Below are 16,721 nucleotides of genomic sequence, written 5' to 3' on the forward strand. Positions count from 1 at the left end.
AGACAGCTGTTGGGTATTCATATTTCCTCCAGAATTTTGTGTTTTGAAATGAATAGATGACATTTTGGACCAAGACCATTCATCAAAACTTATTAAGAAATAGGGCAGAAGCCAGAATAAAAGAGTGGGAGGAGGGGGAGTAGCACAAGCTGACAGCTGATAGGTGAGGGGAAAGATAGGTAAGTGGGTTAGAGGAGGAAATGGCAATGATGTGAGAAGCTGGGAGGTGACAGATGGAAAAGGCAAAGGGCTGAAGAAGAAGAAGGAATAGGTGAGGAGAATGGGCCATAGAAAAAAGGGAAGGCAGTGGGAAACCAGGAGAAGGAAACTGGGTAATGTGCAGGTCTTGAGAGTGAGAAGGAATAATGGGGTTTGAGGGGTAAAGAAAAACAAATGGGTGAGGGGGAGGGACAGAGGAATGAACCATAGAATTATTTAGTTGTACACAGTACCCCTTTGTTCAAGTTCTCAGCTTATCATCACTAATGTATATATGTTTTCCAACAGGGCACTGGATGTCAAATTATGAAATCTTGTCAGATTTTGATTCAAACTGCATTTTTAAACAGCACAGGTATGATGAGGTTCCCACCTTCCTGACATCACCTGAGAAATCAAGCATCTGATGTTTTGATCAGTAAATTATCAGGCATTGCTTTTACTAACTGAGCCAAAGATGAGGGATATAAATAGGGAGAACGAAGGAAGTTCATGGAAAAGAGAAACTAAGGAATTTAGAAAAGGTAAATAAAAATCTTTCATACCACTGCTTTCAGCTAGAGCACCTAACGTGAACAGAGCAGCTTCACGAAGGACAGAAGCATTAGTCAGTTTAATAAGTCCACGAATAAAGTCCACACCTCCAATCTCACGAAAGTAATCACTTGCTTCACCTAGTGTTAAATTAAAAAGCTCATGTGGATATATGGACATTTAAGGACTTAAATATGAAATCTGCAATTAAAACTACAATACTTGGGCATCAAATAATAACAGGACATATACAGTAACTGGCAGGGGTTTAAGGGGGAAAATCCCTTCTCATCTTTATTGACATCTTTATGATACTTTTCTTTAGAATAAATGTTTTTAGAATTATCAGTAAATGATTAGCCCCTTAACTAAATGAGACATCTTCAAGAGAGTCAATTCTGTCCCTTGCTATACTTTTGCTTTTAATATAGAAGCCTTTGGGATTCTCTTTCACCTTGCCATGGACATTTTTGCATCATTGTCTTCAATGTCCCAAGGGCTGATAAGACATTATCAATCAAAATCTGAGGTGATAAGTTTAAGAAAGGAACATCCAGAGCTCAGGGCCTTGGCAGCTAAAAGGAAGCTCAAGAGGAAAGAATTAGAGGATAATGGTACTTTCTGAGAAGCATAGAACCGGCAAAGATTACAGAAAGCTCTCTGCAGTTTTAAATTTTATTTTCATTTCATTGTTCTTCAAAGGAGTCTGTAATCTTATAAAAAAATACCTCCAAGGTTGGTAACTAAAATTGTTTACATAAATAGTCTCCCTTCTAAAGATCTGGGAATAGATACATGATAGTCTTGGATGTGTTATCTTTTATGTATGGAAAATAGGATATGCAAAATGACCATGATTTTCAATAGTTTATTAAAGGGCTGAAAATGTACAAAAACTGAAAAAAAATCACTCAAATTTGTATGAATCCCTCAGTACATCAATAAAACCTAATCTGCATACTTTTTTTACCAAATGTATGCACTTATGCAGAATCAAAATGAATATGTTTGCAATCTGAAATACTTAGCAAGTCAAACAATATCTGTTGAAAGAAACGCTGCCTAGCCTGCCAATGTCAACCCTGGCACTTACAAATATTTACCTTGAATTTAGAGAAGGAATGAGATTGAATGCTAATGCCTGATTCTTTTTAAAAATAATCTAAAATAACCATCAGAATTGATCAACTGCCTTCTCTAGCTGACAATCACACCGCACTCTCTGGCGATAGAGAACTGTAATTGCTCTTTACAATGACAACGTAGAATACTGAAAAGATTTATGAGCAATTTTAAATAGCTCTACAGATTCTGCAACACTAATTGGAACATAATTTTAAAACCTATAACATTATTTTTAAAGATGTAAATTGCATATAATGTTAACATACATATAATCTCTCTTACAATTCTGCTGACATATAGAATAGATAGTGACCAGGGCTTGTTTCTGAGTTTCAGGACTGTCCATCTGATACTTCAAACACTCCAGCAGTAAATCCAGGTCTGTTTTTAACCCTGTATATTAAATACAAATAGTAAGTTGTGGTATCAGCACACAAAGCAACAAATTTACACAAATACAAGAAAGAAAACACAAAGTGATAGATTAGAACGATCTTGGGCAGCAATTTAAGTTACATCTCTCATTTAATTATTTAGAATTCAAGTAATTAATTTCATGTTTATCTTTGAATCTTTGAGTGGAAAGACAAGGTAATATAAAATTATTTGGCACCAAAAGAGTCATTGTATGCATCTCTGTTTCACTACTACATAGACAGAGAATTCAGATCATTACCTGCTAGAATAAAAAAACTCCCTTACATCTTCCTGCATACTTTGCCTGCAGTCTAGTCTATGTCCTCCAGTTTTTGCACCAGGAATTAGTGGAATACAGGTTTCTTTGCTTAACTTGTACATCTCAATCAAATTTACCTCTTACATATTTTAGTTGAACAAGGAGGGCAATGACATATTCTAAGAGGATGCATAGAACCAACAGTGCAACAAATGTAGACAAACATGTATATTGATTTTAATGAATAATGTACATTTTAAAACTATAATAATTCTTCAATTTATGAAGCCCAGGATTCAATATATTTTGATAAGTACTTAAGACCATAGAACATAGAAATCTACAGCACATTACAGGCCCTTGGGCCCACAATGTTGTGCTGACCATAAGACACAAGAGCAGAATTAGGCCAAGTGGCCCATCTTTTCTGCTCCGCCATTCCATCTTGGCTGACTTATTTTCCCTCTCAACCCTAATATCCTGCCTTCTCCCCGCAATCTATGAGAACCTATGAACCTCTGCTTGAAATATACCCAATGACTTGATTTCCACAGCCATCTGTGACAATGAATTCCACAGATTCACCACCCTCTGGCTAAAGAAATTCCTTCTCATCTCTGTTCTAAAAGGACATCTCTCTATTTTGAGGCTATGCCCTCTGGTCCTAGACTCACCCATTACAGGAAAATCCTCTCTGTTCAGGCCTTTCAATATTTAATAAGTTTCAACCCCTCAACCACCAAGCTCTTGAACAAAAGGGGATAGCTACATTCATTTACGGACTCTGTTATATTGTTATTTCATGCTCATTATTTATTGCTATTTATTTATATCTGCATTTGTACAGCTTGCTTACAGTTCCCTATATATGTAGTTTACAGTTCTGTTCAATAGGTTTGCTAATTATGCCTGCAGAAAAAGAATCTCAGGATTGTAGGTGGTGACATGTACATGCGCTGATAATAAGTTTTACTTAGAACTTTAAGGTGCCCCTTATTCTTCTAAACTCCAGCAAGTCCAGGCTCAGAGTCATCAAACGCTCCTCATATGTCAACCCATTCATTCTCAGAATCATTCTTGTGAACCTCCTCTAGTCCTTTTACAATGCCAGCACATATTTTCTTAGATAAAGAACCTAAAACTGCTCACAATACTCCGTATTACTCCAATAAGGCATTGATCTGACCAATGCCTTATAAAACCTCAGCATTACATCCTTGCTGTTACATTCTAGTTGTAACGTTCTCCTTCGCGTGTACTAATAACGCCGAATTCAACGTCGAGATAAACCAATGAGACCAGATCGCAGTAAGAATAACCATTTACTGTTCACTCTTCACATTAACATATGGTGAAAACTGTTGATAAAACAATACAAGATTGATACAGTATTTGTTCCTTCCTTAATATCACATTTCAATTGTAAATACTTGCAAAGGTGACTATAACTACATTACACTAAGGTGCAGTATACAGGCAGTTTACCTGCTCCATTGACTACTTTAAATACACTTCAATGCAAACTATCCGCAACTCTTTAACTAACGAAAGCATAAACATTATCGACCGTCGTTACTTCTAACAGGATCGGCATTAACATCTTAGTTCAATATATCGATTATCTATTAACTTACAGCGTTGCTCTCACTGTGATTTTTCATGCCTGCAAAACAACTTCTGCTCAGGTGTGCCTCGTGGTGAGCCCCCACCCTCGCGCTAATTCCAAACCGGTATTTTCCCACAAGACGCGGCGAAACCGGATGTGACGTCATCGCATGCCGATATATTTTACATTCAATGAATATACTTTGAACACTTCTAATTCTAACTAGAAAACACTATCGAATGAATTACTAAGCGAAAATATTATAAACTAAATAACTGTCGTAAAGACAGCACACTCCCCGCTTGACCTTCGTAAGGTCACAATGAGCAGAGTACAAAACTTAGTCTCTTAATCAGTCATTGGGTAGAAGTAGAATAACTTCTGTAACTGGCCTTTGGTAAATTTTCACATCGCCTTGGTCAGTAGTCTTCAATTCGATCTTCCTGACATGTCCATCCTCGCTAGGGAATGTAGCAGTGATTCTGGCCATTGGCCAGCTGTTGCGGGTGATCTGCTTGTCCCTGAGCAGGACTAAGTCTCCAACTTGAAGATTCCTGCGGGGTTCTGTCCACTTTTGTCTCTGTTGCAACGAGGGTAGATATTCCTGTCTCCAGCGGGACCAGAACTGATTTGCCAGAGCCTGGACTTGTCTCCATTGCTTTGTGTACAAATCCTTGTCTGAGAAGTCTCCTGGTGGAGGAGGTGCTCCTGCCTTCTGTGTAAGGAGCATTGATGGCGAAAGGATGAAGGGGTTTTCTGGGTCAGAGGACACAGGCAGGAGTGGTCGTGAGTTCATAATGGCTGTGACCTCTGCCATTAGGGTGCACAGTACCTCGTGGGTCAATCGGGTGCGTTGCTGCAGGAACATTGAATCCAGAATCCTTCTGGCGATCCCAATCATCCGCTCCCATGCGCCTCCCATGTGGGAGGCGTGTGGTGTGTTGAACTCCCAGTTGCATCCCTGTTGACTGAGGTACCTTTGCACTGCTTTGTCCATCCCCAGCTCCTTTGATGCTCCTACAAAGTTCGTTCCGCAATCAGATCTTAACTGTTTTGCAGGGCCTCTTATCGCAAAGAACCGCCTGAGAGCGTTGATGCAGCTGGATGTATCCAAAGATTCGATGACCTCAATGTGTACCGCTCTTGAACTCATGCAGCTAAACATGATGGCCCACCGCTTGCTCTCTGCTTGTCCTCCTCTGGTGCGTCTCGTAGTGATAGACCAGGGGCCGAATACGTCGAGCCCCACATTTGTAAAGGGAGGGCAGGCTTCAAGGCGCTCAGGTGGGAGGTCCGCCATGCGTTGAACTTCTAATCTGCCTCGTAGTTTCCTGCAGGTTACACATTTATGAAGTACCGAATTGATCAGTGATTTATCTCCCAAGATCCACAGTCCCGCTGCTCTTATTGCTCCTTCGGTAAGGTGACGGCCCTGGTGCTTTACCTGTTCATGATAATGGCGGGCGAGCAGTAAGGATACATGGCTGCCTTTGGGCAGGAGTACTGGACTCTTTTCTGCGGCCGGAAGTTGGCAGTGTATTAACCGGCCTCCAATGCAGATGATATTGTTCTTCAGGATCGGGCTGAACTTCCTCAAAGGGCTGTCCTTTGGTATTGGTTTGTTGACTTGGAGAGCTGAAAACTCCCTTGCGAAAGCCGCTCTTTGCGTTGCTTTGAAGATGACGTCCTTTGCCTGGGCTAATTCGTCCGCGGTGCGAGGCAAAGTACATTTGTGCCATCCCCTACATTTACAGTTTCGGGATGAATGTTTGTGTGATCTGGCCATATGAATGAGGAACGCAAGTCCTCTCACTAAAGAATTCAAAGTGGAGAACCACCGAAAGCGTTCGTTGGTACGTATTGATTCCGCGAGGTTGGTGGCTCCTGTTTGTATTTGCGGCCGAATTTCCGAGTCTCTCTCGGGTTCGATCAGTTCAAATATCTCGTTCATTTGAGTCCTTTCCGATGGTGGCTGATGCAGAAAGGGGGGTCCGGTAAACCAGGTCGTCTGAGCCAGACGGAATGCAGGTAAGGATCTTGATGCATGGTCTGCAGGGTTATCCTCGGTACGTACATAATGCCATTGTTCGGGTTTAGATGACAGGCGGATGCGTTGAACTCTATTATGAACGTACACGTAGAAGCGTTTTGATTCGTTGTAAATATAACCAAGCACGACTTTACTGTCCGTGTAGAACTTGATATCGTCGAACCGTAGGTCCAGCTTGTCCTGGATAAGATCTGCCATTTCCACGGCCAGGACGGCTGCGCACAGTTCAAGCCTTGGAATCGTTGGCTCCGACGGAGGAGTGAGCTTCGCTTTACCCGTTACGAATCCCACTTCGACTTGGCCGTACTTTCCGACTACTTTCAAGTAAGCCACAGCGCCGATGGCCTTGGTGGACGCATCCGAAAAAACACACAATTCTGTGTGCCTTGCCTCGGTGGGTGAGGTCACAGTGTACCTACGTTGGATATGAAGCTGTTTTAAATCCGAGAGTGAATCTCTCCAAGCCTCCCATTTGCTTAGCTTGTCTTCAGGCAGAGGAGTATCCCAGTCAGAGGGCTCAGACGTAAGTTCTCTGAGAAGCGCTCTTCCTTGAATCGTAACTGGTGCCAGTAGACCCAAAGGATCGAAAATACCGTTGACAGTGGAGAGGACTCCACGGCGGGTAAATGGTTTGATCACGGTCGGCACAGAGAATGTGAACGAGTCAGTCGTTATCTCCCAGAGGAGACCCAAGCTCCTTTGTGTAGGTATGGTTTCTCCATCTAAATCTAGGTCTTTGATTGCTGGAGCACAGTCATCGTGTGGAAAGGCCTCCATTACTGCCTGACGGTTTGATGCAAACTTATGCAAGCGGAGGTTTGGCTCCGCGAGTGAGGCTTGTGTACGTCGGAGCAGATCGATTGCTTCTTCTTCTGTCCGTAGTGATATCAAACCATCGTCGACGTAGAAGTGCCTTTCTACAAACTTAACGGTGTCGTCACCGTGCTCCTGTGCACCCTCTCTGATGGCTCTTCGCAGCCCATAGATGGCCACGGCAGGTGACGGACTATTGCCGAAAACGTGGACTTTCATCCGGTACTCGATAACTTCTTTGTTGATGTCGTTGTCCTTATACCATAAGAAACGGAGGAAATCACGATAGTCCTCCTGTACTAAGAAGCAATGGAACATCTGCTGGATGTCCGCTATGATTGCGACCTTCTCCTTCCGGAAGCGCAGCAGGACCCCGAGTAGGGTATTGTTAAGGTCGGGGCCTGTGAGAAGCGCGTCATTTAGGGAGACGCCAGAACACTGGGCACTGGAGTCGAAGACCACCCTGATCTGATTGGGTTTTTGTGGATGGTAAACTCCAAATGTTGGGAGGTACCAGCACTCCCCGCCTTCCGGCAGTGGTGGTGCTACTTCAGTATGTCCGTTAGCGAAGATCTTTCCCATAAATGCTATATATTGCTGTTGCATCTCGGGTTTCCGGTTCAGGGTTTTTTGTAAGGACGTGAACCGCTTGACCGCTTGCTCTTTGTTATTTGGCAACCGCTGGCGTGGTTCTCTGAAGGGTAGTGGGGCGACCCAATTATTTGCTTCATCCCTGAAGACTTTGGTGTCCATCATTTTTAAGAAGAAGACGTCTTGAGCTGATGGAGCAAGTTTTTTGTCATACTTCGTTTGAGCGAAGACTGACTGGCCCAGCGACTCGTCGCTTGCCTCGTGCTTGTTAACGCCTTGTTGTGCTTCCTTGATATACATGGAACTTGTGCAGGGTTGAAAAATCGAATGGCGGCCACTCTCTAGCACATTGGTCTTGAGTGTGTCAACCGTCGGTTTGTGTACGTCACCGAGACACACCTCTCCTATCACCAACCAGCCCAGATCCAGACGTTGCGCGAAGGGGGCGTCGAGCGGTCCATTGACCTGCTGCCTAACCTTGTGTACCTGGATAACATCTCTTCCTAATAGCAGGAGTATCTCCGTTTTTGGATCCAGTTCTGGGATGTGTTTGGCGATGTGGTGGAGATGTGGCTGGTGTAGCACCGCACTTGGTGTCGGGATCTCAGTGCGGTTATTCATGATTTCATTGCACTCTAAGAGCGGAGGGAGACAGATGATGACTTTACCATCCAGGGACTCGATCTGAATGCCTTCTGCCTTCCTTCCTTGGGTTTCCATGTTGCCTGAGCAAGTTTTGAGGTAGTATGGGAACTGCTCACTCTCAATGTTGAACAATTCAAAGAACTCTGGACTGACTAGTGAGCGATTGCTCTGATCGTCCAGAATCACATAGGCTTTGATGGCCTTGTCTTTGGCTCCTTTAGGGTACACCTTAGTGAGGCAGATCTTGGAACAAGAACGACTTGACTGAGCTTGACCGCAAACTTCTGTACAGTTCGTGCTGACAACTGTTGACTTAGAGTGAGCCTCTCCCTCCCCGCCGTCCTGTTGTGGGGGTGCAGGAGCGCTGTCGGTTTGTGGTGACAGGTCGGGATGCATGGCCCCGACGTGATCTGGGCTATCACATTCCGGACACTTCACGGCGATCGTACACTCTCTGGCGAGGTGAGAGGTTGAGGAACAGCATCTAAAACATATTCTTTTCTCCTTGAGAAGGGCCGTCCTCTCTTCAAGGGGTTTTTCCCTAAACATTCTGCATCCTTTGAGGGGGTGAGGTTTGTTATGCAATGGACAATACTTGCTAGGGTCGTTGCTAGTTGTAAGGGCTTCGGTCTTGAGCACTGAGACGGGTTTATCAATGTTGAAAACATTCGAAGAGGATCTACTTGGCTTGGTGTAAATTGTACTGCTTCCTGGACCCGCGAGGCTAGGGTCGTTTCGCTTCTTCGCCTCCCTGCACACAAACCTAGCGAGGAGCTCAAAGGGAGGAAATCGATCATCGTGCTCTTCCTTGTAATCTAAAGCAATGGGCAGCCACCTGTCCTGCAGCCCAAAAGGAAGTTTGTCCACGACTTGTCTAATCCCGAATGAAGTATCTAGGTATACTAGACCAGCCGAGTAGCCATCTTCTTTGGCGCCTTGGATCTCCATGAGTAAATCTCCGAATTCTCTTAACTTAATGTGATCTTTGGCTGACACCTTAGGAAAGTTTTCCAGACGTCGATATAGCGCCGCTTCAATACCTTCGGGGGACCCATAGTCCTCCCGAATTCTCTCCCACGCTTTGCTTAAGGCTAGTTCGGGTTTGTTGATGTACACTGAACGTATGCGTCTCACCTGGTCGCGTGATTCTTTCCCCAGCCATTTCGCCATAAGGTCCAACCTTTGGGTTGCACTGAGCTGGACTCCGTCGATCGCGTTGGTGAATGTGGAGTACCATGCACGGTAATTTTCAGGTTTATCGTCAAACTGGTACAGTCCCGAAGTGACGAGATCCCGTCGTGCTAAATACTGCATCAAGGGATCGGCTGTAAGCGGCATGCGGGCTGGAGAAGTACGTTGGCGTCTATATGACTGAGAGCGTACGTTTCTCATGGAATTTGCCGTCCTGGATTCGACCTCCGCTTCTCTTCGCATCAAACTTTGTAAGTTTGGTGTCAAGAAGTATCGGTTGTCAGCTCTTTCATTCTTGACTTCATCACGGAGTTGCGAGGGTAAATTTTCTTCCTCGTATGGATGTGATGCAATCGTGACTCTCTGAGGTTCCTCGTAGCTGGGGAAGTTATCGAATACGTATGGAGAGGGGAGACAAGCCTGCCTGTCTATTTCATATTGTACATAGTCGCTTGTGCGTTCCAGTCTAAAGTAGATCTTACTTCGGTCAGATCACGCGACCCTTCAGGTTCTTCTATGTACTCTGCTTCCGCCATGGCAGCTTCTTCTTCTCTTTCTAGCTGCAGCACTTGCAACTCTGTCGAAATTTTTGCCATTTCCAACTGGGTTTCGGCTTCTCGGGTGGCCCATTCCAACTGGGTTTCGGCTTCTCTGGCGACCTCTGCTCTTTATCTGGCGGCCCTTTCGGCTTCTCTGGTGGCCTGTTTCATTTTCAAAACTGCTTCTTGTCTGGCGTAACGCAGTCGCACCTTGGCGGCTTCTGCCTTGGCTCTTGCCTGGGTGGACTTACTTGATGTCGGTTCACCGCCCTTGTCGCTGGGCGGCGTCGACTTGATGCTGGATCGAGCTGACATTGCAGCACTTGAAACACCTGATAATGCCGCTTTTTCACTGTAACGTTCTCCTTCGCGTGTACTAATAACGCCGAATTCAACGTCGAGATAAACCAGTCAATGAGACCAGATCGCAGTAAGAATAACCATTTACTGTTCACTCTTCACATTAACATATGGTGAAAACTGTTGATAAAACAATACAAGATTGATACAGTATTTGTTCCTTCCTTAATATCACATTTCAATTGTAAATACTTGCAAAGCTGACTATAACTACATTACACTAAGGTGCAGTATACAGGCAGAGTTTACCTGCTCCACTGACTACTTTAAATACACTTCAATGCAAACTATCGGCCAACTCTTTAACTAACGAAAGCATAAACATTATCGACCGTCGTTACTTCTAACAGGATCAGCATTAACATCTTAGTTCAATATATCGATTATCTATTAACTTACAGCGTTGCTCTCACTGTGATTTCTCATGCCTGCAAAACAACTTCTGCTCAGGTGTGCCTCGTGGTGAGCCCCCACCCTCGCGTTAATTCCAAACCGGTATTTTCCCACAAGACGCGGCGAAACCGGATGTGACGTCATCACATGCCGATATATTTTACATTCAATGAATATACTTTGAACACTTCTAATTCTAACTAGAAAACACTATCGAATGAATTACTAAGCGAAAATATTATAAACTAAATAACTGTCGTAAAGACAGCACACTAGTCCTCTCAAAATGAATGCTAAAATTGCATTTCTCTTCCTTACTCAGCCTGCAAGTTAACCTTTAGGGAATACTGCATAAGGACTCCCAAGTCCCTTTGTACCTCTGATTGTTGAATTTTTGCCCCGTTTAGAAAGTAGTCCATGCCTTTATTCCTTTTTAAAAAATGCATGACCATACGCTTCCATACACTTGTAACCCCTTGGGTCACCTCAGGCTCGCTCAGCTCGTTCTCGTCTAGGGGGAGCAGCCTTCGGCCCCGCCAAACTGGGTAATCAGCTGGTGTGGATGCTGTGTGATGTCCCCGCCTCGCCCAAAAACAGACAGTACACCATATGCGATTAAATGAGTACAATTTATAAAGGTTACTATAACTAAGTGATTAATAACGATACAGTATATATGAAGAGAAAATTAAAGAAAAGGCACCAAACTTATCAAAGTCCAAACCACTTCGTGCACAGCCATTGGAGCTCAATTACTGAAGTCTTCTGCCACCATTCGATCCCCTCCGAACTCCTCGACTCGCAGCTCAGGACCCTCCGAACTCCTCGACCCTCCAAACAGCTCAGGACCCTCCGAGTGGTCAACCAAGCACATCTAGCTTCATCCCCCCCCCCTCGGAGAATCTCCCGGCCTCGGACCCTTTGGGGTCCAATCCTCACCCAGCTTAGAGCATTGCGTCCTCTCTCTCGACCCCCTCGCGCCGATCTGCCCAAAAGCCCGTCAACAAAAGCTTACAGACTCAGAAGAAAGAACATTAATCCCCATTTGGTTTACAAAGGAAAACCATTCTCGTTATCAGTAAATTAGCATTCCTGCTAGTTAACAAAAAGAAAAAACCCTCTTTACACTCTCCCTCAATAAAAGTCATGTCCTCTTGACTACTAAATAACTCGCCACCTTTCCTGCCAACACACCGTAACCCAAGCACAAACAGTGACGTCTCCTCCCCACACAGTAACCCTCACGCCCTGTTTTTCAGGCGCTACTTAGGCCAACTATCTGGGAGTTCCCTAACCCTTCTGAGACCTCCGTACCCCCTCACCTAAACCCTTCAGGCTCCGACACAACTGGGGATACCTTGGGCCCACTACCAACTCCTCTCTCAACCTCTCACTCATGCCCCACACTGCACACAGCTAACCCTCCCCGCTACACCTGAGTCAATGGGAGAAGGGCCAAAGGTCTCTTCCTCAATCGAGGGAAAGTCAGCAAAAGGCAGCATGTACCACACATCCAGCACATCATCCATCGAATCTGTATTCTTCCTCATTCCTGTGATCGGTAGCTGCTGTTTGATCTTCTCCAAACGGAAACACGTGGCCTGCACTGCTCCCGCAGTCTCTTCAGCCTCCTGTTCAGTATTCACTGCACTTCTCTCCAGCTTTTTCTTCCTCATGACTTCTTCCAGATCAACTTTCAGGTTTTGCACTTCATTTGAACTGTCGATGGTCACCTTCAGGTTCCCTTCAAGCCTCCGCTTCTCTCTTCTGAGATTTGTCTGTAATTTCTTCACCTCCGCAAACTCCCCTCTCCGGGTTCTCAGTTTGCTATTACCCTCAGTCAGACAACTTTCTTCATTCTCTCCAACTTGTAAGTCTTCCGAATGGTTCCAGATCACTTTCTCCAGTCTCTCCGTCTTCATTTCAAACTTGGTTCCGTAGAGACAGTCACTCATGAGCTGCGACCTTCGCCAGCCCTGGCACGTGTCCCGAAAACACTTTAACTCGGTACCTCTCAGCTGCTCCTGCAACGACCTCACTTCATATTCTCCTGAGGCAAATCCAAACACCAAGAGATCATCCACATACACCAAAACTCCAAACGCCTCCACATCCCCTATGGTCTTCCACCTGCCCAGCAGAAAGGTTGCAAGGGCTCCAGATATGCCCTGTGGCATCTTTTCGGACCCGAAGACTCCTAGGGAATTTATAACGGCCGTCTTCTCCTTGTTGGCCCCAATCATCAGGATCTGGCAACATCCACTCCTCAGATCCAGCACCTTAAACCATCTCGCACCACTCAGACAGGCCATCGCCTCTCCGGCCCTCAGGGCCATATTCTGGTCACTGATAGTGCGCCTCTTCAACGCAATACAATCCACACACACGCTGCCTACGTCTTCCATGGCTTCAGGGGCCAGTCGCCGCAACCTCTCTCTCTCCGAGGTGTCTTCAGCAGTCAACTCCGCTCCCTTGTGGTATTTCGCAGCGTCCACTAGGAGGGTCTCACCCTCAGATACTTCCCCCAGGCCATACCGCCAATGGCTCTTGTTTGAATTCGGTATCAGCCCAATGCTGCTACACACGTCTGCACAAGCAGCTCGAAACTCTGGGTGCATCGACAATGCCTCCAAACAGCGCTCACCCGCCTCCTCTGGGCAGGCCACCAAGCGCACCAGCAGGATATTGGTTCTCTCTAGAACAGAAACGCTGCCCGTCTCAACAGGGTCCGGACACATCAGCATTAACGATTCATGAACCTCAGTCTCCTCCACATTTGCCTCTAAGAACTCCATTTTCACTGACCAACAACCGTCGTCTGGATAATCACCGGCACTGGTACCCCGAATCTCCAGTGTCCTCAATGTTGTCAAGGGTAAATGCTTCCAATAACGGTTATGAAACAAACTGTACAGCAACTTAACCGGCGCCCCGGTGCCGAGGATGGCTTTAACTTGACTTCCATCCATCCGTAACAACACCTGTGCGCGTGGCCCCTCTAAGCCTTCAGGAATAGAGTCTGTTCCTTTCGGGAGTTCCTTGGTACATTGCTGGGAACGTGCTCCCCCAGAGACCACAAGCCGTTCCCCCACTGGGCCTCCTCTAAGTTTCCCAACACCTCTCGAATCAACGGAACAACTGATCCCCTTGGCACCACAAGCAATTTATCTGCCCCCCTAGGCAAAAAGAGATACCCTAAAAACTTCCCACCAATCTCCTGCCACGGATATGATAAGCCCCCCAGCTGCGGCATTTGACTTTCAGTCGAACCACACGCATTTTTCCACACTTTCCCAGAACTGGCAGCGGTCACTTCGAGGTAATTGCACCCGACAGTTCTAACAAAGTCACCAGCCCGCCTACTCAAACTTTCAACCTGTCCCTGTCGCTTTCCCTCAGCCAAGCACTGCCACTCACCCAACAAATGAGGGGTCCGCTCCGCCCACGACTCCGCCCCTTTAGGGCTGGACGTTATTCCAACAACCGGGCGGAGCTCACCACTGCTGAAACATCCCAACCTGTCACTCCTCACTCTCCAAACAGTACGGACAGCCCATGGTCCCACCACCATTTCGTCAGCACTAGTCGGAAATCGAACAACGACCTCCAGGCTAGCAACAGCAGCCACCCCACCCAACACACACGTAGCGATAACCAGCAATCACACACCCACAAAGGCACACCAGCTCTTCGCCGCAGACACAATCCAAAGAGGGCGATCCCACAGCTTCCACAGAAATCAACCCCGGACGAGCACCCCACAATGTAACCCCTTGGGTCGCCTCAGGCTCGCTCAGCTCATTCTCGTCTAGGGGGAGCAGCCTTCGGCCCCGCCAAACTGGGTAATCAGCTGGTGTGGATGCTGTGTGATGTCCCCGCCTCGCCCAAAAACAGACAGTACACCATATGCGATTAAATGAGTACAATTTATAAAGGTTACTATAACTAAGTGATTAATAACGATACAGTATATATGAAGAGAAAATTAAAGAAAAGGCGCCAAACTTATCAAAGTCCAAACCACTTCATGCACAGCCGTTAGAGCTCAATTACTGAAGTCTTCTGCCACCATTCGATCCCCTCCGAACTCCTCAACTCTCCAAACAGCTCAGGACCCTCCGAGTGGTCAACCAAGCACATCTAGCTTCATCCCCCCCCCTCCTCGGAGAATCTCCCGGCCTCGGACCCCCCTTTGGGGTCCGATCCTCACCCAGCTTAGAGCATTGTGTCCTCTCTCTCGACCCCCTCGCGCCGATCTGCCCAAAAGCCCGTCAACAAAAGCTTACAGACTCAGAAGAAAGAACATTAATCCCTATTTGGTTTACAAAGGAATACCATTCTCGTTATCAGTAAATTAGCATTCCTGCTAGTTAACAAAAAGAAGAAACCCTCTTTACACACTATATTTCATCTGCCAGTGCTTTGCCAATTCTCCCAACCTGAGTAAGTCTTTCTGCAAACTCCCTGTTGCCTCAACAATAGCTGGTCCTCTACCTATCTTTTTATCGTCTGCAAACTTGGCTAAAAAGCAATCAATTCCATCATCCAAATCATTGACATACAAAATGAGAAGCAGCAGCCCCAATGTTAACCGCTGTGGAACACCACTCGTCACCTGCAGCCAACCCAGAATAGGCCCTCTTTATTCTGACTCTGCCTCCTGCCAATCAACCAATCTTCTATCCATGCTAGAATCTTTTCTGTAATATAACGGGCTCTTATCATTTTAAGCAGCCTCACGTGCAGCACCTTGTCAACGGCCTTCTGAAAAACCAAGCAAACAACATCCACTGCCTCTCTTTTGTCTAGCCCTGTTATTTCCTCAATGAATTCCAACCTATTTGTCAGGCAAAATTTCCCCTTAAGGAAACCAGACTTTGGCTAACTGTAGCATAAGCCTCCAAGTGCCGTAATAATGGACTCCAACATCTTCCTAACTACTGAAGTTGGGCTAACTGATTTCCTTTCTTCTGCTTCCCTCCCTTCTTAAAGAGTGGAGTGACATTTGCAACTGTCCAGTCCATCAGACCCATTCCAGATTCCAGTAAATTTTGAAAGATCATCACGAATGCCTATTTAGCTATCTCTTTCAGAACCCTGCTCATTTGGTCTAGATGACATATCTACTTTCAGTTTCCCAAGCAACTTCTCCAAAGTGGTAGCAACAACACTCACTTCTGCCCCAACACTCTAGAATTTCTTGCATACAGCTAGTGTCTCTGATGGTGAAGACTGATGTAAAATACTTAGTAAATTCATCCCCCATTGCTACCTCTCCAATGTCAAATTCCAGTGGTATGAACCCATTCTTGCCTTTGTTTACTCTTCATCTTTCTGAAAAAAGCTTCTCAATATGTCCTTCCAACTTCAAAGATTATATACAATGTTCAATTTCATTCCATTCTCTATTACCCTCATCAATTGAGGAACCCAGGATATGATTTCCACCTTCCCCCTTTATGTCTGCACTTCTTCCTTGAGGATCTTCTAATGTTCCAATTCCGGTTGCATTTTACCCTAGCAAAATCTCTTCTTATACCATTAAACTTAATCATCTTCCAGTTTAGAATTTCTATTTCAGACTCTTCTTTATTCTTTTTCCATCACTTATTGAAACCTTCTGATCCAATGATTACTCCTTGCCCAAGTGTGTTCTCCAGTAACGCATGGTCCATCTTATTCACCAGCAGCAGATTGGGCTGTTTGTAAATAATGGGCTGTAAACATAATGAGCTAGAAAAATCTTCTGAACATGTTTCAGAAGTTTAACTCCATCCCCCCCCCCACTAACAATACCTCAACCATTACTTGTGTAAATCAAGCCCTGATATCACTGCTCTATATTTTGCATACCTCAGTTATTGCTCTGCTGTTTACTAGTCTCGTTAGTTGAAAGCTGTTATCTGAAAAGTACCTTTATTCTGTGCAAAGTTCTACAATAGATTTCCTAGCATATGGCGGGGAATTGTTAGTTTCGTG

General features: G+C 45.3%; 1 protein-coding gene across 1 annotated transcript in view; it reads right to left on the reverse strand.

Moving 5' to 3' along the window:
• The window catches only part of terb1 (telomere repeat binding bouquet formation protein 1), a 162,200-nt gene that overhangs the window by 127,167 nt on the left and 18,312 nt on the right, over positions 1-16,721 (reverse strand). The window contains exons 3-4 of the mRNA XM_059992441.1: positions 2,161-2,271; positions 765-893 (exon numbers count right to left, since the gene is read on the reverse strand). Of these exons, the coding sequence (XP_059848424.1) occupies positions 765-893; positions 2,161-2,271 (240 nt within the window). The remainder of the gene's footprint in view (positions 1-764; positions 894-2,160; positions 2,272-16,721) is intronic.

Source organism: Hypanus sabinus, chromosome 17 (assembly GCF_030144855.1).
Source record: "Hypanus sabinus isolate sHypSab1 chromosome 17, sHypSab1.hap1, whole genome shotgun sequence".
NCBI classification, from domain to species: domain Eukaryota; kingdom Metazoa; phylum Chordata; class Chondrichthyes; order Myliobatiformes; family Dasyatidae; genus Hypanus; species Hypanus sabinus.